This window comes from Rhinatrema bivittatum, chromosome 2 (genome assembly GCF_901001135.1).
Source record: "Rhinatrema bivittatum chromosome 2, aRhiBiv1.1, whole genome shotgun sequence".
Taxonomy (NCBI): domain Eukaryota; kingdom Metazoa; phylum Chordata; class Amphibia; order Gymnophiona; family Rhinatrematidae; genus Rhinatrema; species Rhinatrema bivittatum.
Window position 1 is genome coordinate 106694728 of NC_042616.1, and position 24892 is coordinate 106719619.

At 42.2% G+C, this 24892-nt stretch overlaps 1 protein-coding gene across 4 annotated transcripts in view; it reads right to left on the reverse strand.

Annotated features, from left to right (window-relative positions):
- The window catches only part of DIP2C (disco interacting protein 2 homolog C), an 851589-nt gene that overhangs the window by 571560 nt on the left and 255137 nt on the right, over nucleotides 1-24892 (reverse strand). The window contains exon 1 of one of the 4 annotated variants that reach the window (XM_029588528.1): nucleotides 11426-11490. The exons of the other annotated variants lie outside the window; for them this stretch is intronic. Within the exon in view, the coding sequence (XP_029444388.1) occupies nucleotides 11426-11465 (40 nt within the window). The 5' untranslated portion in view covers nucleotides 11466-11490. Of the gene's footprint in view, nucleotides 1-11425; nucleotides 11491-24892 lie in introns of those variants that run through there. 4 annotated transcript variants of the gene reach the window in all.

Sequence of the window (24892 nt, forward strand, 5' to 3'; positions counted from 1 at the left end):
CATCAAAGATCAACCCGATCTTGTGTTTTCCACACTTCATAGCCTTGTGAACTAGTAGTTGGAAGTTATCACCCTGCTTTGGGGGAAGTTGCTCTGCCGCTTCCTGGCATCTGATTCAGGATGTCCAGCATCTACTGGTCCACAAAATACTGACAGGAGGCATAGCCAATAGAAAAACCTTCCTCCCAAGAGTATCCAAGGTTTTAGAATATCTCTACAAAGGGGGCAGAAGAAAGCATATTTACAACCACAGACTAGTGCAGTAGCTGTTTTTTTTAATCCATGAGCCATTTGGATGAAATAAATCACATTTACTTTCTTGTTAACGTAGCCACAGAGAGGTGATTTTCCCACATTCTCATCTGCACCTCCAGAAGGATCTTGCACACTGGGCCTGCCACAAGCTCCTTAGAAGGATCCATGAACTGGAAGATGTTTAGAATCTTGTTCCTGCACTCATCCTTATTCCACAAAGGAGAGAGAATTGCTTCAGCCATTCTCAAACTGATGAAAGAGAGATCTTCAGGTGGAGATTTCATCCTTTCCTGAGAAGGAAAGGGGACTGAAGAAACCATCAATTCTTCCTCTTCAGAGAAATCCCTAGATCTGTAGCCATAACCTAGGAACATTCTGGAGTCTGACCCTGACTTGTACACTAAGGGTAATGACTCAGATCTTGCCCAGCCAGCAGACAATGCCTCAGAGAGGAGAGCACTTGTCTGTTGGGGCCTGGACCCCAAGAAGCTCCTGCATCTTGTGGAAGCTTCCCCCACGCGATGAAACTTGTAATCACCATCAGCGCCAAGCTGCCTGGTAGCTTTAAGGATGACAGTATCAGCTGGATACAAGTGCCATCAATCCTAGTACACCAATGCTCCGCATTGCTCTGTTTGGGGCCTGCTGGTTCTTCTTGTCTTGCTCCTTCTCAAAGACTGCCAATGCCAACACAGATTGGGAGGCCGAAGGGATGGCCACCATGTCTTCCTGGGAAGCCTGAGTTGTATAGACAAACACCTGGACCCCTAGACACTGTTGCAATTCCCAGGAATGCACAGAGGATGAACTCTCCTCTCCATTAGAATACTTCAGGGGTTTCAAGACCACAACCAGAATGTCCTCGTTCCCGGCATCATGAATCAATGGAGATCAGTGACGATGCTTCTTCATTTTTGCTCAATACTCATCATCAGAACTTCTCAATGCTGGAACTGAAGAGGCTCAATTATTTGCCTTCTTCAGGCGGGAGGAGGCAGATGATGGTCTATCTCTCCAGTGCTTGATGTCAAGTAGGTTAAATGCCCTCTTGATGCCAATTTATTTATTTAAACAGTTTTCTATACCGTTGCATGGACAAAATCCATCTCGACGGTTTACAATCATTTTATCATGAAAAAGAAATAGAGCAAAATAAAATAACAATCCTTCGTAATAATAACATCTAAAATCAATAAAGCATAAATTAGTTAAGATTACTACACATTCAATTAATAACAGTCTAAAACCCATAAATGAATTAATAAGTACAAGCATAAAAGGATCTATACAAAGCTAAAAATAGGTTTCAGCTTTGGGCTTAGCTCTCACTCGGCTATGCCTGTTGAAATAGCCAGGTTTTTAAATCTTTCTGGAACTTTTTCCTATCAGATTGCATCCTCAATTCAAGTGGTAATTTATTCCAGTGTTTGGGTCCTGCAATTGAGATAGAACGGTCTCTCACTTCACATAAGTGGGCAGTTCTTACAGTGGGTATTGAAAGTAATCCCTTATTTGCATCTCAATTCACGCTGCGGTACGTGTAATCTGATCGTAGTATTTAGCCAATCCGCCATTTCTCCATATAATACATAATGTTTTGAATGCACCACCAGCATCTAATGCAGCTCCAGGATCCATCGATGCTAATGCCTCTGATGCTGATTCCAATGGGCCAATCTTAAAGTTCTTGAAGTTGGCTTCCATACAGTCAATGATTACATTAAATGAGAGAGTCCATACCACAAACATAAGAACGTAAGAAAATGCCATACTGGGTCAGACCAAGGGTCCATAAAGCCCAGCATCCTGTTTCCAACAGTGGCCAATCCAGGCCATAAGAACCTGGCAAGTACCCAAAAACTAAGTCTATTCCATGTAACCATTGCTAATGGCAGTGGCTATTCTCTAAGTGAACTTAATAGCAGGTAATGGACTTCTCCTCCAAGAACTTATCCAATCCTTTTTTAAACACAGCTATACTAAACAATATACAAACAAAACAAAAATGCACAAAAAATATTTATTACAATAATTATATAATGATGCTCACAACATTTATATGGTGTACATTATCATCACAATACATAAACCTTACATTTCATCATATATACAATATACTCAATGTGATAAGATGTACAACATACTAAATACCATTGTAACACCTCTATTTCATAAAAATCCCACATCAAATCACTCATACCACTTAGAAAGCACACCCACACACATACACCATAACCGCATATCAATAAAAATACACATGTAGACAACTCTACACTGAAGGTATATTCATATATTATTATATTTTCCATAAGGTCAAGCCAGGACCTATGCCCCCTCTGGGTCATGCACATAGATGAAACCCATGGATATCATGACTCATCCCCAAGCACAGGACACACCTACAATGGAGATCTGTGACAGACACGACTCTGTCACATGAGGCATCTTTTGAAACCACTGGTAGACCTATCCATACTGGAGGCTGGATGAAAAACAAAGCAAAATCAAATGATCAGCAAGAGGTTAATGTCACCTCAGTGTACTGGTACACCAGGCAGGTGCTGAAAAACAGAACTTAAGAAACAAACTGAAAAGCCTACCTAAGCATACCCGTACAATCCAAAATTATTTTGGTTCACAACAAACAAGACTGTGGGGCCCTCATGAAGATGTAATTCCTGCCAGAATAGGAATCCAAAGAATTCATGGAGAGCATAAAGTAGAGATCCACGACAGTGGGATCCATGGAAAAGATGAGATTAAAAGGGATCCAGCATGGACAGTGGTAGCATGGCATCCTGCACATGCCCAGTGGGACACAATCAAATTTCTAGAAACACTGAAATAAAAATTCTGTGCATCCATCTGATGTCATCATCCACTGGTGAGGATTTCCATCCTGCTTGGAGTGAAGAACAGAAAATAGATCTACTTCATGAGATCTGCCAGTTACTTGTAACCTGGATCGCTACTTTTGGAGATATGATGATGGCCTCTATGGACATAAATCTGACCTAGCATCATATGTTCTCAATGAAATTGAAAATATTTTTTCAGTAATCATGTACTGATATTCAACACAATCAATCACAACTATATTTCATAAAGAAACATACAAGAAGCAAAACTCAAGAGAGTTAAAATATTTATTGCAGACAGAAAATACTAAGAAAATAATTTCCTGGAAAGTTTCATTTTGAAATGTCTCTTCCGTGCTAAAAAGAAATCACCATGCCAAATCAGATCTCCTGAAAATAACTTTTTTGTCATCAGTCACCTCGCAGCTAATAATGATTGTCTGGCTCAAGTTTTAGTTCCTCTGTACATGACATCAGACGATAGACTTGTAGCTGTCCAATTACATCACAAATGGAAGAAGGCAGCCCGAGCTGAAAAATTCAGTTTTAATAAGCAGCAGCAATCATAAGGGTAAAAAAGTAATTTCATTTTAGAAACAAGCAGATGGCACCAAGAAGGCATATGAATGTCATAGCCATATATATTTAGAGAGAGAGAGAGAGATGGGGAGACAGATCACAAAAGGAAGACCTTTGCCACCAAATGCATAATAGTAGCTTTATAAACTAGCCAGATCTCCATTAAAGGCCACAGCCCACAATTACATCTTATTCTTAGCAAGCCTGTTCATCTTGGCAAAGCTTATAGACACCGCAATCTTACTATTCATATACACCCAGCTTTTCTTAATAATAGCCAAGTATCCTATTAACACCTTGTGCCTTTAACCTCGCTGCTAGGGAAATATTCTTTCAGTTACCTTTGGTTATCAATTCCCAGCTCTACGGTGTCTGGATTGAGGGCCACAGTAATGTTCTCCTTGTGAGAGCACAGGAGGCTCCGGAAAAGGTAAAAGCCTTTTTTTTGTGGATGAGTGGATTAGTTCCTCATCTGAACCCTTGGAATAATTCTATAAAATGTGGACTGTATCAAACTCGTCCATGCCTTTTATGCCAGAACCAAGGGAGAGCGCACAGGGATTTTTATCTTTCTTGCAAAGCTTGTTTGCTTTGCCAGCAAAGAGCACCTTGAGAATATAAGGTTCGGAGAGGTACCAGTACTCTGAAAGCCTAAAAACCTAATCACATGTCAAAAAAAGGGGGGGAGGGGAATGAAGGCCTCTGGGGCCTTACTGATAGTTTTGTAGTTTGCAAACTCTGGCTCCCATACATGCTACAATGTCAGCTGCAGAGGAGTCCCTAGTATAAGGTATGCCTCCCTTCCCTACCAGGAGCACCAGCTGTCTCGACTGTGGCTCAAGGTAGCACCCGCTGCTGAGTCTCTGAGGCAGCACTCCCCATGGTCTCCTTCAAGTCCCAGCAATAGTAACAATCCAAACGAGATGCCGCCTTGGTTCTTCCCTGCATTAAACTAGAAGAGGGGGGAGGAAAGGCCGCTAGAGAAGAAGGAAGAGGCATGATGCAACTTTGAGTATGAAGCTGCTGCTCTCAATTACGTTTCATCAAGCAAAAATGCCCACACATAATGACTGAATGAGGAGTCTAACAGAAGAATAATTTGTTCTAAATTATTTCAAAATCAATTTCAATTTGTTAAAATTAATAAGAATCTATTTGACTGTGGGGGGAAGTGACAATAATAAATAATGCAACCAATGTTTTCACAAATCTACTTACGAACCAGCTACACAGCACTCAGTGATGCAGTTCATAGTGCCATGTGCCAGTCTTTTTCATCAGTCAAAACTCTGCATATCATATTTAGCAACTAGCAAGTCACATGACCTGCAGCTGGGTTCTTTCTTCCATAAGGGCTTGCTCTATGTAAAGCTCATGCATTAAACTAGTGGTTTAGCAGCTGCTTTTCTACTTACAAGGTGTCAAACATGTACCACTTGTGCAATAGCAGAATTAACCAGTGGGGTTCCGAGGGAGGGGCCCCAATGCCCCTGGATGCAGGGCCATAAGGGGGTGCTGATGACTGACATAGGGAGGCCCATGTGGCTGCCGGTGAACCTCATCCCACCAGCAGCAGAGCAGCGAGGCATGCCCTTCCTGTCGCGTGTGCCAGCCCATGGTATTAAAACTCATGAGATTAGCACTCTCTCTTTGCTGATCTAGCACAAATCGTCATGGAGAAAACTGCTAGCCCCGCAAATTTTACTGCAGTGCCTCAACAGAAGCGGCAGCAAAATGGGCTTCAGTGCCAGTAGCAGCGATTGGGGTCTCCCCAATAGCCACGTAGCAGCAGTGACAGAAGTAGCAGAGAAACATGAGAGGCTCTGAGGCTGCTGGCAAAAGAGAGGGAACCTGCCTTCAGTGTGTGCAGTGTACGAATGGGAGTCTGCGTGTGTGTGCACGCCTTCCTGAGGGGGGTCTGTCTGTGTGTGAGAATGAATGGATGCCTGCCTGGGGGTCTGTGTATGTGTTACTCCTGGGGGAATTCTGCACAAAAAAATTTAAAATTCTGCGCACAATAACTGAAAATTCTGCAAAATTTATATTGGTCAAAATAACACAATTTACATGACAGTCTTTAAGTAATTACATTTTAAATTATTACAGAAAAAAGTTATTACTTAAAGTTGCAGAATTTAAAATATTTTGACAGAATTTCCCTAGAAATTCACTGTAAGAGTGTCCTTTCCACATACACACACCTTCATACAGGCTCCCTCACTCTCTCGCACACACACACACATCCCCTCATACAGGGCCCTCTCTCTTGCATACACACCCACACAAGCTCCCTTTCTCTCTCACTCATACATCCTCATGTAGGCTACCTCTGTCTCTCTCTCAAGCAGCCCTTCACACAGGCTCTGGCTCACACATACACAATCCCTTCACACAGGCTAGCACCCTCACATACACACGATCCCTTTTTCATACACACGAGCTCCCAATCTTTCACACACATACACACTCCTTCACAATCTCCTCATATAGGCTCCCTCTCTCTGAAACCCACACTCAAGCATCCCCCCACCCTCTCTTACCTCCCATGCTCTCTCTCACACCCTCCTGCTCTCTGTCACCCTCCCCTCATATAGGCTCCCTCTCTCTAAAACCCACACTCTAGCATCCCCCCAACCCACCCCCTCTTACCACCCATGCTCTCTCACACCCTCCTGCTCTCTCTCACCCTCCCCACCCCACCTCTTACCACCCATGCTCTCTCACACCCTCCTGCTCTCTCTCACCCTCCCCACCTCTTACCAACCATGCTCTTGTCACCCTCCCCTCTCTCATACACACATTCTCTCTCACCGGCATCCCCCCCATGCTCTCTCTCACACCCTCCTGCTTTCTCTCACCCTCCCCTCCCCGACAAAGATTCTCTCTCACCGGCATGCTGCAGGACGCGCTCCATTTGCGGCGAAGACGAAGGCCCGGCACGCCGTTCACGGCGAAAAGGGAAGGCCCCCGTGTGCCGCGAATGGCATGCCGGGCCTTCACCTTCAATGCGAACTGAGCACGGTAAACGGGGCCTTCCCTTTTCGCCGCGAACAGTGCATCAGGCCTTCATCTTCGCCGCAAATGGAGCGTGTGCCGCAGGACGCTGTCCGTTCGCAGCATGCCGGGGTCTCCTCTGCTATTTTCTGCACAAAATTTGCAAATTCTATGTTCCGCAGTAGCGCAGAATTTCCCCAGGAGTAATGTGTGAGAATGAATGGATGCATGCTTGGCGATGGGGAGGAAGCAGTGTGAGAATAAATAGGAGTCTGCCTGGAGTTCTGTGTGTGCGAGAATGGGGGTCTGCTTGGGGGTCTGTGTGTGCGTGTGTAAGAATGAATGGGTGTCTGCCTGGGGGTCTGTGTGTTTGTGTGTGTGAGAATGAATGGGTGTCTGCATGTGTGAGAATGAATGGCAGCCTGCCTGGGGGTCTGTGTGTGAGAATGAATGAGAGCTTGCCTGGGGATGTGTGCGTGTGTTAGGAAGCCAATGAGTTTGAGTGTGTGAGGGAGCCAGTGAGAGAGTGCATATGTGTGTATGTATGTGTGAGAGCCAGTGAGAGTGAAAGGATGTATGTATGAGGGAATCCAGGGGAGTAAGAGCTTGTATGTGCATGATAGGGGGTGTGGGGGGAGAGAGAGGATCTTAGAGTCTGTTGATGAGAGTGTGTGTCTGTAAGAAAGGTTGTGGGTGTGTGTGAGAGAATGTAGGTGTGTGTATATGACAGTGTATGTGAGAGAGAGAATGGACACGTGTGTGTGAGAGAGAGAAAGGATAACATGTGTGCTTTCTAATCCTCAACAATCTCAGAGTGACTGGAAATCCAGAGTTCCCAGGTATGGACAGCAGGGACATTTTTTAATCTTTATTAGTTTTAATTATTGGGGGTTATTTAATGTGTCTGCTGTTTTGAAATATTTAATTGGTGCTTGGGAAATTTTCAATAAATGTATATGACTCTAATTAATAGATGTATTCTATTCATTACTAATTTTGAAATAGTTATTCTTTTAATAGTATGGTTTTACTATTATAATTGATGCTTTATGTTTCTTGATTTTATTTGTTTTATGAGGAACAGTGGTTCTGTTTTTCCATTGTTACACAGAGTCTGGCTTCTTGGGGTTTCCATTTCAGTTTTTGTCTGCATATTGCTGGTTCTAATTTGTGAACCTTTATTCTGTATTTGGTGAGGGTCTGTCTCTGCTCTGCATGTGTGACCAAGGTTAGAGATTCTGCTAGCGTGCAGTGCCTGTGTAGGGATCTATAGTGATTGGGTTTCTTTCATTTTCCCAGTAGGTGGTGTATTGGTATTCTGGGACCCAGTATAATATTTACCTGGCTTTTTCACAGGTAGGGTTATTGTGTTTGAGTCCTTGGTGTTACTACTGTTACGTTATGATAGATTTGCTGTACAGATTTTGAGTATCGTTTTCGCAGGGTTTTGTGTTAGCTCACCATGTGTCTGGAAGTGAAAGGTGTTTGTGCTGCTGTTACTGTGAGGTGACACCAGAATTTGAAAACATCTTTTAGTATGATGAGCTATAAGGGAAACATCCAAGCTCCATTGCTGGGTGAATTTCTGAGGATGCACAGAGTTACAGAACTGGAGGTGCAGGATTTGTATTGACATTCTGTCCCTTTCTGTATACATTCCAGACTTCACTCATATAGCCATATGGAATTAGTTGAATGAGGCAATCAAATAATTTTAATAGTAGCTTTACTAGATGTGTGAAACTAGTCTGCTTTTTAAAAATTAGAAAGACCCTTGGGAATTTCTTAGTGAGCCTTTTTTTATAGCCTTTTTTTAAAGCAGGGAGCCATGCTATGCAGGTGGGTGTGATATGAGGAAATGTCATTTGGCTTGTCCCTCCCCCACCAATTCTTCTGTCTAGAGATGCCACTGATTTTTTGTGACCTTAAGCATTAGTACAAGAAGGACTGGGGGGGGGGGGGGGAGAGATTGAGGATATAGGGATGTTAATATAATAAAGCATTTATTTTACGACTTATTAACCAGAAACTCATTATCAAGAAAAAAAATGGAATTTCTGGGCCACGAAAAACCTAGATTATCTGGAATGTGTGTGCTGTTCAATCATCATAAACAGACAATGCAGCCACAGCAGATCAGCAGCATTTCTCCTTCCCTATTCAGTGCTTCTGGCAGTGAGCAGCCCAGCAAAAAAAAAAAAAAAAAGAGGAAAAAGGACCTGAATTTACTGCAATTCATTCCTGTGCAGATACAGCCATGGCAGATCACCTTCCTTGCTCCTCTCACGCTCTCAGCATTCTTGGCAGTGTTGAGCCCATCAGAAAAGGAGCCAAATGATCTATAAACTATGAGTCTGGAAAATCAGACCAGGAATTTTGAAACGGAAGAAGTTTGTACTATCCATCCAGGAGAAAGTGGAGCTGCTTTAAAAAAAAAAAATGTAATCATGGGACAAGTACTGCTAAACTCCAGCAACATTATGGAGATGGGCAAATGACAATTTGTGATTTACTAGCACAGAAAGACAAGATTCTGAAGTTTTATACTGAAAATAACTCTGTTATGGGCCTCAGATTTTGCATTTGAACAGCATCACAGTGAAGTTGTGCCCTCGTCAGGGCTATGTTAAGGAAGAACGCAAAGTTTTTCCATAGACAAATGCAGTAATACAAACAGTAAAAACAAATTGTTGCCTTCTACTGTACTCCCTAGTAGACCTTCTTTCATCAGTCAATGGTTCAAGAAATAAAGATACCAACTCAGCCTTCCATTGCGCCAACTTAGAGATTGGTTACCTTGAAGTGATGTCTGGAGACTGAGACCAACCTGCTTCTCTGGAAAGTACACTATTCTCTTCTGTTACTCCTGAAGGCGACTTACCACCCCGGAAGTCAAAACATCCACCTGCTCTAACTGAACGCCAGGCAGCTTCACATCTTCACATGTGCACAAGAGTCCTTGGTTTCAAACAAATTACGGACTTTTTTCAGGCACGCTCTACTTGTAGCTCCTAAAGCTTTTGCATCCATATATGATTCACTTACAAAGTATCAAGTCTACTCAACAACTTGGTTGGTTCTCTTTCAATAATTTTGCTTCTGTAACAGAACACTGACAGGTGATGATGGAGTCTATCGTGCCATATTGGCAAAATACTAATTAAAATCATTTTGCAAATAATTTTTTTTTCTATAGCAGGGGGTCTTCACTTTCAACACGAAAAGCTTTCAACAGTAAGTTAAAGAGACAAATAACATTCAATTAATGCAAATCTTATACCAATAGCACAGACTGCAGTACTATGTGGATTCTCCTATGGACAGTTTTAAAAAAAAAAAAGACATTTCAAGATTTAAAGGAAAGTACAGGAACATTCAAATATCATTCAGATTCTTCACTGGACAAAACCATTGCTTTGGGTCATCAAATCCTATGCTACATAAGCTCTACTATAATCTTCCATAGAGACTATGGGAATTACAGTGCTAGATATTAGCAAAACAACTAAATTTGGATACTTAAAATATTATGGGGCAGATTTTCAAAGGCTACGCGCGTAACATATGCGCAAGTCCCATGACATGCATATGTCCTGGGGCTTGCAAAAAAGGGGCGTTGTGGGGGGCGGGGCGTGCCGGGTGCGGGACTGAGGCCTCCGGCACAGCCGCCATGCTGAGGGATGGCGCACCGGCAGCCGGCTGGTGCGCACAAGTTACGCCTGCCCAGAGGCAGGCGTAACTTTCAAGATAAAGGTCAGGAGGGGGTTTTAGTTAGGGCTGGGGGGTGGGTTAGATAGGGAAAGAAGGGAGGGGAAGTTGGGGGGGGGGGGGCGGAAGGAAAGTTCTCTCCGAGGCCGCTCCGAAATCGAGGGAGGGAACGGGGAAAGCCATTGGGGCTCCCCCTAGGGCTCGGCGCGTGCAAGGTGCACAAGTGTGCACCCCCTTGCGTGCGCGCATGTTATAAAATCGAGCGTAGATTTGTTCGCGCTGGGTTGCGCGAACAAATCTACGCCCTCACGCTGTTTTTAAAATCTGGCCCAATGCATTTAGTAGGTTCTTTTTCAACTTTTTAACCAATTTCAAAGATTTCAACTTCTATACAGTCCATACAAAAAAAAAAAGGAACCATGGCCACCACAGCACTATACAACTGCCATCTGCCTTTCTACATTCCTGCATGCTTGACCCTCATTAGGGGAACTGGCTCCAGCTGGCAGCCCAGGAACTGATGCCTGAAAAACGGATCATCAGATTTTATATCGCATCTTTCTGAAGGCCTTTTTCCCTTTGGCTGCCTCACAGGCCCATGGTGTTGGCACCCTCAAACCAGAAGAGCATTTCAAAGAGTTTACCCAAGGCCTCCTCTCCTGCAAATAGACATTTTAGGCCCGGCATCGAAGTTAAGCTGAAAGGTGGCGTCAGCTCCTCTCACCCACCCCATCTTTTGAGAAAAAAAAAAAAAGACAGCCATTTCAGAAATTCTCAACAGGAGAACCTTGATCGTGACAGTGCAGAAGACGGGGGGGGGGAGGGAGTGGGAACCTTAAAACAAACATACATGTGGTTAATTAGAACATGATTAACAATCCAGAATCATAATTCCTATTACTTCTGGAGCATTATGAAACATGATCCATCATACTACGCCAATACACAACAATATGAAATGGCAATGATTCTATGCTCTGTGTGTCATGATATGACCAATGTTGTAAAGAAAATACATTAAACCTTCTTACATAATGTTGCTGTTTTCCAAGTCCTCTCATGCCATCTCATTGATGATGTACCCGAGATACATGGCTGACCTGGAAAACAATTATTTTTTAAACAGGCAAGTGCAATAAATCAAGACAGAGACACATTGTCCAACACATCAGAAAGCGCACGCCACACAGTACGGTAATTTTTAGATGCTGGCAGCATTCAGCATCCACATATAACTTTTCAAATAGTTTCCATTCCTGTTTCCTGCAAATACCATTATCGCCCCAAACAGCTATTTTTCCAGTCTTAATTATATACAGTTTTACTCTCTACTTTAACCCACCAGTTTTCTCTTTCCATTTAACAGAGCATCCTCTAAATATGGACTCCACAAGCACATGCAATGTATTGCTATTCCTGAAAACCAAGTAATCTAAAATGTTAGACAGTTATAGGATAAAAAATAATACTGTAAAAAAGTTCAGAATGGGGTAGTGTGAATAAGACATTAAAAGAAAAACAGAATTGGTTAGATGTGGGGATGGATATAAAAGCAATTCAATGTTATGCCAACATTAAGGACATACAACCAAACACCTTTCAGAAACAATTTCTTAAAAACCTGGAAAAGCTTCAGGAGGATCCTTCCTCTTACCGTAGGATTCAAATCCGACAAAGACACCAAAAGCTAAGTTTCCCTGAATGAAATTTGCAAACTAAAAGTTTGCTTCTTTAGTGTAGAAGAAGTTAGTTGAAATACTGCCAAGCTAAATAAATAAATAAATAAATAAAAGCCACAGAAGAGTTCACTGTAGGAAAAACCTATTTTCAAGACAACTATACATCTCTCAGTTCAGGTTGCATTTCAAATTCAAGTTTGATAGGGATAGCAGGCATCAAGTGCACCACAAAGGCAATGAACTCCAGCCAAGGGAGGGAGAGGAGATGGATGCAACTACTGCAGTGCACCCTGCCAGCCACGGAGTGCCAACAAAGGGTAAACCTTGTAGGAGAGATACCCTAAGCCCTGGGCCCAGAAAGGGAACTTATGTCATGTAAGCACTAAGGGCTCGGCTTTAAAAGGGCCACGAGCATCAAAACAGGGGGGTTATGCGCGTGGCTGGGCCTTGCGCACGTCACGCACATTTTAGAATGGGCCCAGGCATGCACATAACCCCCAGTACGCGAAGTGCCGAGCCCTGCAAAAGGGGCGGGGCCAGGACAGCGCACACCAGAAGCTGGCCAGCGCGTGGAACTTACTACTGCTCAATGGAGCCGGTAAGTTAAAAAAAAAAAAAGAGGTTAGTTAGGATAGGTTTAAGGGTCAGGGAGGAGAGGGGAAAGGGTAGGAAGGGAAGGGATAGGGATAGGAAAGTTCCCTCCCAGTCCACTCCTTAATTGGAGCGGAGTGGGAGGGAACTGGGGGAGGCCCAATTGCGTCGTCACATGTATTTTTCTAAACACACACTCACCCGGTGACCCCCCCCCCAGCATGCAGAGCAGGCCACCCTCCCACACATGCGTGACCAGACATGAAAATCCAGCGCACATGTGCACGTGGGACCGGTATTTTATACCATGCACGCGCCCAAGCACGCGTGTTATTAAATAGCTGCGCCCATGTGCACGTGTATTTTTTAAAATCTACCTTTATGCTTTTTGACCATGATGCCAGCTTTTCACATTATTATTGACCACAGTTCTGCCTACACCAAAAACATAAGATTTGCCATGCTGGGTCAGAGCAAAGGTCCTTCAAGCCCAGTGTCCTGCTTCCAACAGTGGCCAATCCAAGTCCGACGTACCTGGCAGGATCCCAAAAGGCCGTTAGATTCCATGCTGCTTATCCCAGGGATAAGCAGTGGATTTCCCCAACTCTACCTTAATAATGGTTTATGGCCTTTTCTTCCAGGAACTTGTCCAAACCTTTTTTAATTGCAGCTACACTAACAGCTTTTACCACATCCTCCGGCAATGAATTCCAAAGTAGAATTATGCGTTGAGTAAAAAGTATTTTCTCCTATTTGTTTTAAATGTATTTCTTAGTTTCATTGCATGTCCCCAGTCTTTGTACTTTATGAGAGACTAACAATGGATTTGCGTTTATCCATTCCATTCATTTTATAGACCTCTGTCATATCTCCTCTCAGTTATCTCTTCTCCAAGCTGAAGAGTCCTAACCTCTTTAGACTTTCCTGATAGGGGAATCGTTCCAACCCCTTTATCATTTTGGTCTCTCTTCTCTATACCTTTCCTAATTCTGCTATATCTTTTTTGAAATGTGGTGATCAGAGTTGCACACAGTACTCAAGATGAGGTCGCACATGGAGCAATAGAGGCTTATGATATTCATTTTATTATTCTCCATTCCTTCCCTAAAAATCCCTAGCATTATATTTGCTTTTTTGGCTGCTGCTGCACACTGAGCAGAGGATTTCAACATATTATCAACGATGACGCCAAGATCTTTTACCTGGGTGGTGACTCCCAATGGAGATCCTTGCATTATATAACTATTTGGTTTTTCTTCCCTATGTGCATCACTTTGAACTTGTCCATAATAAATATCATTTGCCATTTGGATGCCAAGTCTCCCAGGGCACTGTTACAATTTCTCACAATTCGCTTGTGATTTTGAATAATTTTACATCTTCAGCAAATTTGGTCACCTCACTCGTTCCCATCTCTATATGTTAAAAAGATGTGGTCCCAGTACATTGGGTCTTGCCACTATTCACCTTCCTCCATTAAGAACACTACTAATGAACAAATTCTTCATTAGGAAAAACCCTAAAACATACTAAAATTCACAAATCCAATGTAAAAGTTCTCAACACATTAAACACAGGTTCATACAATATATTTTCGGTAGCCTCCGAATATGGCCATCAGCTCGCTAGTGGCCACTAACAATTTTCCCCCAATATTCCTTCCCCTTCCCTCAATACTCTAACCCAAAGAATTCTGATGCAGTCACCCACTTAATACCCTCATTTCTCATCTTTGCCCCCTCCCACATAGGAGAGCACTGCAACATACCTCTATATCTGCCCTCTTTCTGGATGCCATCCACCGCTTTGCGGCAGTAGAAGTGACTGGAAAGAGCAAGATTTGCTGTTCTGCGCTCTGTAAGCTGCTGGTGGGAAGGGTCAGATGAGGGTCGTACCAGTCCCCCTAAGTATAGCTTCCATTCCTTTTTACCTTAGTGCCTACAGTCACCTCCTACTCTTCCATTCCAACCACCACTGCACAGCTCCCTGCACAGCCACTGCAGCTTCTATCACTCCAAACCTCTCTCTGTGAGACTGAGTCAGACAGGGCTATACTCCCAACTCTCTTCTTTCTTATAAGAGCAGCACAAGTCTAGGATCGGGGCACTGTGTGACTCAAACTCATAGAGCTGTTTAAAGCCACAGAAGTGGCAAAGCACATGTTAACTGGGAGGCATTCTCACGAGCTCAGGCCTTATAATTGGAGGGAAAGCATTTTCTTTTGTGAGTTTAGCAGTTTGGCTACAATACTGGGACAAGCATGCCAACTCATATCAGTGAGGGCCAAAGAATGAGAAGTTTACAATTTGCAACAATTCGAGTTTGATCGGTTACACAAACAGAAGACACACCCTCTTCCTGACTCTAGTCATTGTGCTGGGCTTCTGGCCAACACAATCCATATAAATACCTTGGCTCTGTGGCACAGCTCTTCAGAAGTAAAACTGAATGACAGACAGAAAATGCAGATCGTCTTTCAAACACCTTTATTTCACAAATTAAAGATAGATGAATCTGGTTGCTGCCTATGACTGGCAAACGGTGTCCCCAACCATAATTCACAATCCTGTGCTTTCTTTCCAAAACAAAACGTTATCTGAAATATAGGTGATGTTCAACATGTACATCTAATGTTATCTACCAGTTGACTTCGCTTTGGTGCTTTCACTTGATGCTTTACTTCCAGTCTAGAGCAATTACAGTAAAAATGCCATAAAACAATAAAAAGTATCCCACCACTCACATCATCTCCCTGCACAGAGACAAGGTAAACAACCTCTGACTTCTTTGCACCTGCATCATTTGATGGGAGACGCAGCAGTTAAGCAGGCAGTCATCCTTTACCACTTAATGATCACTTTTCAGTTCACTTAAGGTTCAGAATAAAATGTTAGTCGCCCCCCTCTCCCTTTACGTCAGCTAAAAGGAATCCAAAATTAGAAGTTACATCATCATCACTCAAACTGGTATACCTATCCCTAAGTTTGTGGGTAACTCTTCCACTTGTCTCAGAGTTGGCTACCCTGAGCAGTTAAGTCCATTACAGCTTTTACTTTGAAATTAATTCAACAAATTATATTTTTTTTAAACCTGCAAAGGCATACTTTTGGGTTTCCAACCAGTTTAGGTATACCCACTTGAGCTTATAATAAAAGTGAGAATAGCTCAAACTTAAAATATTCTCTAAAATGAGACACAAGCTAACTGGTATGCAAGCAGTCAGAGCGGGGCTATTCTGGACCCATCCAGGGTGTTCAGTCTAACAGTATGCAAGCATTGTACCATCTAACAAAGTGTAGCTTGTACCCAGGACCACCAGTCAAAGGTCACCTACCATCTAGTAACTTACAATTTACAGATCAGCATCCATACAAGCATGTCTATGGAATATGCACAATGAGAACATCTATCTATATTGGCAAAAGGTACCCAATGCTTGGTTTCACAGCCCAATGAAAAAAAGTTCCTAGTTATGCAGTTTGCTCAGATTACTCCAAATGGTTATATATTTTATTTTCTAAGACGTTAATTTTTTCACCAAAATAAAGCGGAAACCCCAAATTAATCAATCTTAATTTTGTCAGGTATAAAACATTTCTAATGAGAACTTGGTTCTCAAAGAGGGGAAAAAAACTATCACAAAACTACCTCCTTCTGAGACAAACTAATGGAAAAGTCTAAAATCTTAAATCTAAGATACTATGGAACAAGTGTACAAAGCTAAATACAAGGAAGAGGGCGGAATATTAAATACAGGCAGTGCAGCAAAAGGCTGAGAACCAATATTTCCTCCTTTTAGCTCAGGCCCCAACCTAAGAAGCATGCTCAACATGCACACATGTTGGCGCCAGGCTATGCGCAGATTTTTGTGCGTGTATGTTTACTCCCAATTTAACACAAAAAATATGTGCACAGCCCGGCACTAACATGTGCGCACACATTAGTGCTTCTCCATGTAAATCCCATGTTAGTTAAGGCATTAGCTACTACTCCCCAGCTCAGAGAGGTGCGTAGGATTGACTCATGTTTTCTTAACACTGACAATTTAACTCCTTCACAGAGATGGAAGTAAAGTTTCCAGGGCTAATATTAGTTCATGGTGCAGGGGTCCTATACTTGTCATTATGTACAGAAACATGATTTACGGTCAGAAAACATGCTTTGTGTACAAATTGTTTTATATACAGAAAACAAGATTTGTGTACACAAGTTTTATGCTGATAAATCATATTTTATGTATGCTAAGCATTTTTTCAACACAGTTTTGGGTAAGTGTGAGATTTTTTTCCTTTTCTTTTTACTTTAACTACTGATGCTTTAGCAAACAATTAGCTTATCACATCAGGAGTAAACTATGTTTTTTTTTAGTGCATGAATAAAGAAAATGTAGCTGAAAGTTAGCTCTTTTTTTTTTTAGTCACGTTTTATTACATTGGGCCCTCATCAAGATGGTCTTCTACCCAGCTACACAGATGTGCACGCTCAACTTACTTTAGTCTAGTTATCAAGGCACTAGTATAAGGGAGCTTTCAGAAGCTTCACTGTGGAAACAGACTTGCTGGTAGCAATGAAGAAACAAAAAGATAATAACAGCACAATGAAATTGCACTGATCAGACTTGTAAAACAGCCAGAACTGTTGAAATACTATAAGTATGCTAAAGGTTAACCAGTATGTCAAAAGTCAGCATTGCCAACTTTCAAGAAATCATATGACTTACAAAAATGCTATTTTAGTAGCATATACAAGATAAAATAATAATTCCAACCAGGTGGAAAATGTTAAGCAAAAAATCTAACCCACTGGTGTATGGTTTGAAAACTCTGAGCTGGATTTGATAAGTTGCACTCCTCCTTAGAAGATATCTTATAATAAAATCTAAAGATTTTTTTCTCTTCCTAGCTGTTGGTATTCAGTGTTTACTAGCGCCCCCTACAATAGTCCTTGACTGGGGACCATGTAATCACAGTCCCTAAATTTGACTTCTAGGTGTCACTGACATATGATGGTTGTAACTCCCTCCCATCATAGGCTATGAAAACTACCTCTGCAGCACCCCCAGCTGACCCGAGCAATGGAGCAACCTGACTTGGGAATCACTGAGATACCTGGCCAGCCTTTCCTCCAACTAGTCTATGAATAAACAGAGAATTACAATGTCCAATTAAGTTAATATGAAATTTAATAAGAAAAAAAATACCAAAAAAATATTAAAATATGAAATACCTTATCCAAGCAACAAAAAGTTTGATATGCTACCATGAAAACCAGGAAGTAATATACACAGAGCATATTTACAGGTTTCTCTTTTTTTAAGAAAAATTCTGAAGTCATTAAATATACCCCAAAGGGAAATGAAAAGCAGCTATGAGCCAACAAATAATGTGTTTGAGTTAATATCAGCAGCATTAAAAAGACAGCATTAACTACATAAGCCGCTATCATTAAAGCGCTTAATTTAGATGGCACATGATCAATACAATTAAGCAAAGTGCACTAGTTAATTTAAATATTTAATTACGGAGTATCAAGCAAAATATTTTTAAAAACCTAAATTAAAGAACAGTGACAAATGTCCTTCTACATAGTGTGTTGACTTACTAAACTCACATTTCCATAGCTCACGTTTTGGCATTCTTAAAGTTGCTTGGCAATTTGTCTTAGCTTTCATACATATAGATCTAGGCGTCATAGTAGATAATACATTAAAATCATCGGCTCAGTGTGCTGCGGCAGTCAAAATAGCCAACAGAATGTTAGGAATTATTAGAAAGGAAATGGTGAATAAAACGGAAAATGTCATAATGCCTCTGTATCGCTCCGTGGTGAGACCGCACCTTGAGTACTGTGCACAGTTCTGGTCACCGCACCTCAAAAAAGATATAGTTGCGATGGAGAAGGTACAGAGAAGGGCAACCAAAATGATAAAGGGGATGGAACAGCTCCCCTATGAGGAAAGGCTAAAGAGGTTAGGGCTGTTCAGCTTGGAGTAAATACAGCTGAGGGGGATATGACAGAGGTCTTTAAAATCATGAGAGGTCTAGAACGGGTTAATGTGAATCTATTATTTACTCTTTTGGATAATAGAAAGACCAGGGAGCACTCCATGAAGATAGCATGTAGCACATTTAAAACTAATTGGAGAAAGTTCTTTTTCACTCAATGTACAATTAAGCTCTGGAATTTGTTGCCAGAGGATGTGGTTAGTGCAGTTAGTGTAGCTGGGTTTAAAAAAGGTTTGGATAAGTTCTTGGAAGAGAAGTCCATTACCTGTCATTAATCAAGTTGACTTAGAAAATAGCCACTATTCTAGCATCAGTAGCATGGGATAGACTTAGTTTTGGGGTACTTGCCAGGCACTTGTGACCTGGATTGGCCACTATTGGAAACAGAATGTTAGGCTTGATGGACCCTTGGTCTGACCCAGTATGGCATGTACTTATGTTCTTATAATCTACTCATCTCAATGCACAGCCCTTTTTTTTCACAATAGCACTGACCAAGCTCAGACCAGCTCAGCAGTTCAGGCAATGTTCTCTTCAAAGATCAAAACCCCTGTGTAAAAGACCTTCATACTATTTGAACAGGTTCTATAATTTACAGATCATAACTGCTCAGTATAATTGTTAGAAATTATTTTTCTTTACATTCGGTCAAAATAAAACAAAGAACATAAATAAAGGACTTAGGATGATGCCCTACTGGAAGTAACATCACTAGATAGTGCCTTCCAATTCCCTGGTCACATCGACTTTGTAGTTACATTAGAACTACTAAGATTTGCCATAGTGGGTCAGATCAAGGGTCTCATTTGCCATAGTGGGTCAGATCAACAGTCCCATCAAGCCCAGTATCCTGTTTCCAAAAATGGCCAATCCTTCCAGGTCACATGTACCTGGAAGGATCCCAAAAGGTTGACAGAGTCAATGCTTCTTATCCCAGAAATAATCAGTGTAAGAATACAACTTCCTTATGTTACAGCTTTGAGGTTTGCTAGATGGAATTCTGAATTTATTGGATTTATATTCAGATTTTTCAGGCACTTCCAAGCATAATATTTTTTTTTTCATTCATTTCTTTATTAACATTTTGTAAGTGATACAACCGCAATAGTCATGTACAAATATACGATTCAACCCTAACTCCCTCCCCCAACTCTGTCCCACCAACCCCCCCTCCCGACACGTGCCCAGGCACCTCTCCTGGGAGCACGATTCTCTATTTAAATGAGGCCAGACGCTAATAAGGAGGCACTAGGGACAACAGCGCATCCCTAGCACCTCCTTATTAGCGGAAGAGTCGGCTGTCCGTGGGTTCGACAACCGACGCTTAATTTTACCGGCATCGGTTATCGAACCCGCTGACAGCCACGGGTTAGAAAAACGGACGCCGGCAAAATTGAGCGTCTGTTTTCTAATCCGCTGACCGGCAGGCAGATTTTTTTTTTTTGGTGCCTCCAACTTAATATCGCTAGGATATTAAGCTGCAGGGTGTACAGAAAAGCAGTATTTTCTCCTTTTCTGTACACTTTTCATGGTTGATTAGAACTTAACGCTTTTTTCTGAGAATAAAATATGCGGCTTGGCCATACATTTTACTTTTTGTATTTCGGGCGACTAACTAATAGGCTCATCAACATGCATTTGCATGTCTAAATCGTGGGGCTAAACAGTGCACTCGGCCGAGCAAAAGCAAGTGTCTCCACGGGATGTAATGAGACGGCATGCAAATGAGATACGCACAGAAAATCCATACAAAATAAAATACTGTGCGGATATACGCGCTACAATGCACACTGAAGGCCCTATGCAATAAACTGCACATAAGCCCGCATTAATGTGGTGACCAATGATTGATTCTCGGTCGAAAGCCTTTAAGAAAGTAGGGAGTTAGTGGTCCGGGAGTGGGACTGAAGGTGGGTAGAGCAATGTCTAATCCCCTTCATGATCCATCACTGATGGCGGGGGAGTTATAATGGTGGAAGCCGCTGAGTGGGGGAAATACAGCAGAGATTTGGAAGGGGCTACAAAAGCACTCAGTATTTCTGACATGTGCCAGTTCCCTCTCTGACCTCTCTTCTGGCTTCTGCCACTTAATTTTTCGACTTCCAGACAGGCGCTTACACTTATCCCCTGCCCTGACCCAGGCGCTAAAAAACGGCATAAAAAATCCCCACACCAATGCCAGCGCTGCTCTCTGCATTGCCCATGAATAGTTAATTCCCTTCTTTGCATGGCATTAGCATGGACTCGCGCTAAACCAGCCGTGGCTTTTTGGGAAGGTTATTACATACACGTATAAGATTAATGCTAGAAAACGCGCAATGCCACGCGCACGAACCCGCAGGTCTACTGCAGTTTATCACATGGGCCCCGGGAATATCCATGCAGACTGCCCCATTTGCTTCTTTTTTGCATGACCAAAGTTCATCTCTGGCACCAGCTATTCCCCGGAACCTCCCCCACCTCATGTTTTCTAGAAATCTGTTTTGGCTTCCATTGGGCCCATGCACCCACCAACCTTTTCACCTATCGTTGCTTTAGACTGTAGACTGGGGAGTGCACTTCTCGGTTTCTTAGACAGAACTGGGAAGCAATGTTCCACACCTACTTCACACTATACGAGAAAAGACCAATCAGCAACAACTTACATAAAAAGAGGTCTCCTTAAAACATTTCTAGACCCCAGTCTTCACATCCTATTTGATGATACTGAATTAAAAGTTGCCCCTCCTCAGTTCATTCCCACCTAATTTACATCTTTATCAGTCTTAACTGGAAGCCTCATTTTTTATTTTTTTGTTCTGTTACCTGTGTGTCTCTGTCGACTAGCCTAAGCCCCCAGGAGTAGAGATTGTCCATTATGTGTATCTGTTCAGTGCAGCATATAAATATTAATACAAATAATCACTTCCCAAGGGCAAGAGTAAGTCTGTTTTGATTCTTCATGGTATATTCATTTCTTTCAAAAAAAAATGTATTGCATCCTTTTATTATTCTTGGGTTCTATTTGCAGTTATAGTAGATTAACCTGGACTTTCAGTAGCCTAGCAGCTGCTTTGCAGCTGAGTGTAATGTACCTAAAAAGTGTAAAAAGTTAAATCAACTGGGTGCTCACAAGTAAAGTGGTGAGCCAACTATCACGTCAACAAAGAAAAAAGGGCAGAAGGTAAGGAGCAGAAGGTGTACTTACGGGCCCATTGGATGCGCGCTTTCCCTTACCCCTTATTCGGTAATTGGCCGAAAACGCGCATCCAATCCCCCGAACCTAATAGCGCCCGCAACATGCAAATGCATGTTGATGGCCCTATTAGTTATTCCCGCACATTTTACTTTCAGAAATTAGCACCTACCCAAAAGGTAGGCGCTAATTTCTTCGGGCACTGGGAAAGTGCACAGAAAAGCAGTAAAAACTGCTTTTCTGTGCACTCTCCGACTTAATATCATGGCGATATTAAGTTGGAAGTCCCGAAACTTTCCAAAAGTAAAAAAAAAAAAATAAAAATTTGAAGTCGTCCCCCAGCTGTCGGTTCGAAAACCGGACACTCAATTTTGCCGGCGTCCGGTTTCCAAGCCCATGCCTGTCAGTGGGCTCGAGAACAGACGCCAGCAAAATTTAGCGTCGGCTGTCAAACCCGCTGGCAGCCTCCGCTCCAGTCCTTTTACCTGGTTTTACCACCGGGCCTAATTAGCATACTGAATTGCGCGCACAGGAGAGCTGCCCGCTCTCCCGCAGACTTTACTGAATCGGCCTGTTAGTTTGCCCATTCTGATGCAAAAGCAGACAGCCTACCCAATCACAGACTCTTTCCTTCATATCTTAGCAACTAAGGATCTTCTGAGCTTTCTTGAATTGTTAGTTGAAGAGACCATCAAAAATTATGAGGTAAATAGGGTGCAAACCGCTCCCTTTCTCTTCTCCTGTGTCCCTCCTGCTCCCATCTGCTCCTGCAGCTGTTTCTGTTCTGGCTTTGCTGGCAGAGTGTGACTTCCTCGCTAACTGCACCATTGCTGGTCTGCCACAGACTCCCGGTTGCTGCGGTGCTCATGTTCCTTGGTGCCGCAACACGTTCAGCTCGCAGGGCCCGGCCTCTCTGCTTCCATTGCGCCAAACGGGGTCTGTGCTCCCCTGCCTTGAAACTCGGGCTTTATTGGCGACGTGGTGAGCTGCAAATGTGCAGTGCACCAAACTGCTGACAAACCCCCTAAGGGAACAAAAGGAAATGATGTGCCCGCACACATGCTGACGTTACAGTGCATGAACAGACATGTCAGCAAGTAAGGAGGGAAAGTTCAGTGCTTGCTGACATGTCAGTGGCCGACTCAGTGCGCTCACCGTAACATCTGTATGCACGAAGGCAGGACAGCACATGCAGCATGAGGGCCAAGCACATGCACACAACAGCACCAAGGCCCACAACTTGCCTTTTATCTATAGAAGAGGATGTTACTGTTTCATCTAATATAAATGTAAACAAAAGCAAAGAGCCAAATAAGGAAAAACTCTCTCAACTAAAAAAAATGCCACCATAGTGGCAGATCAGCATTTCGGCTCTCTGAAAAAAAACCTTCAGCAGAAATAAAAATAGAGACTTTCCGTAGCCTAAATTATGGATCGGCAACATGAGCACGATAGGTTTAGCGTCACAAGATTGAACAGCCGATTCTCTGGCAACGTGCTACAGGAGTGCGTACTGTCCAGTTCAGTGGGCCTCATGTGCATTGTAGAATAGATGGGAGGGTATGTGCCATGTGGGCATCAGAGGCAAGCAAGGAAAAATGTGAAATTCACGCCCATGCAGCGAGGTTTTCCTGCTTTCCCACTCTGACTACACTGAAAATGATCATGTTCAACAACGTAGCTGTCAGGACCATGCGCCACCTTCCCGCTAAAAATGAACTCAATTTAGAAATATCATCATGTCACCAGACGGATGGATGGATTGAACCAGCTCCTAAGCTCATTTTTACACGAGTTGACAAGCATAAAAAAGTAGTTAAGAGTTCAATTACAATACCACTGGTTTTGATCTTTTATTTAAGTAGAACTGTAAAGCCTTATTTAAAGATTGATTCCATAAGCACAGAACAGAAAAAAATGCTTTAAAATACACAAACTTAAACAAGTCAAGGCGCTTATCTGAAAGACACCATAAACCGGACACTTGCAGGCTACTTTATAACGATCTTCTAGTTTCCTATTTTTTCCCTTAATCAGGTCTCAGAGTGCAGAAAATATGTTTCTATTATTCTGTCAAGGTTTGTGGGATGAGGACTGCAAGTAGACAACTATATATTCTGAGCTCAAACGGCCCATGTGGTAAGAACTAAGTATTTTTCTAGAAAACAAACAAAATGGGATATATGGAGAACAATATTTAAAAAAAAAAGAAAAGAGCTGGGCTCCTAAGTTAGGCACCAATTTTCAGCTGAACTTAGGGGCTCAAGCTTTCAGTTGAAAATTCACATAAATTTAGGCCTGCTAGTTATTTGCCTAGATTTAGGGTCCTAACAGGTGCCTTGTTCTGAAAATCAGTGCTAAAGCTTCTAACTCCCCCTGTCCCAAAATCCGCACCCGTAACCACCCACTTTTTAGGCCTATAAATTTAGGAGTTTAGTGAAACAAGGAGCCTACAATTAGGCATTCAGCTCTAGTAAATTTTCAAAACAGCCAATTTAGACTCCTAAATCCAAAAGGAGCCTAAATATTTTGAAAACTGAGCCCGAAGTGACCCTAAATAGAAGCATTCAAGCCTCCAGTCATTATGCAAAATGCCTTAGAAATAATTTAAAAAAATCTAATCTGCTCCCTACAAAATAAATATCAAAGTCGTTTTAAGGCAGAAAGTAAACTGAAGGGAACGCACTTGCAAATCATATTGTCATTGCTTCTCTAGGCTTTGTCTGCACGGATTTATTTTTTTTTTTTACACTAGGGAGCCACAAATTAATAGGCATACTTGGCATTCTGGTCACTGATGAAATATTTTATTCTGTTCTTTTCAGCTCACGACTGACATTCAAAGTTAAGAACACTTTACTCCTAGTGCAATTTCTCCTTCTCATGCCTACAGATATCTCCCATTAGGCCAGTCTTACCTAAAAACTAACCAGACATGTAGCTAACAGGCCATTATCTAGCACTTAAATTAAATGCAAACGTAACTTTAAATATAAGGAACCCATATGTAATAAAGGCACAAAATCAGTACTGTCATCTACAAAAATT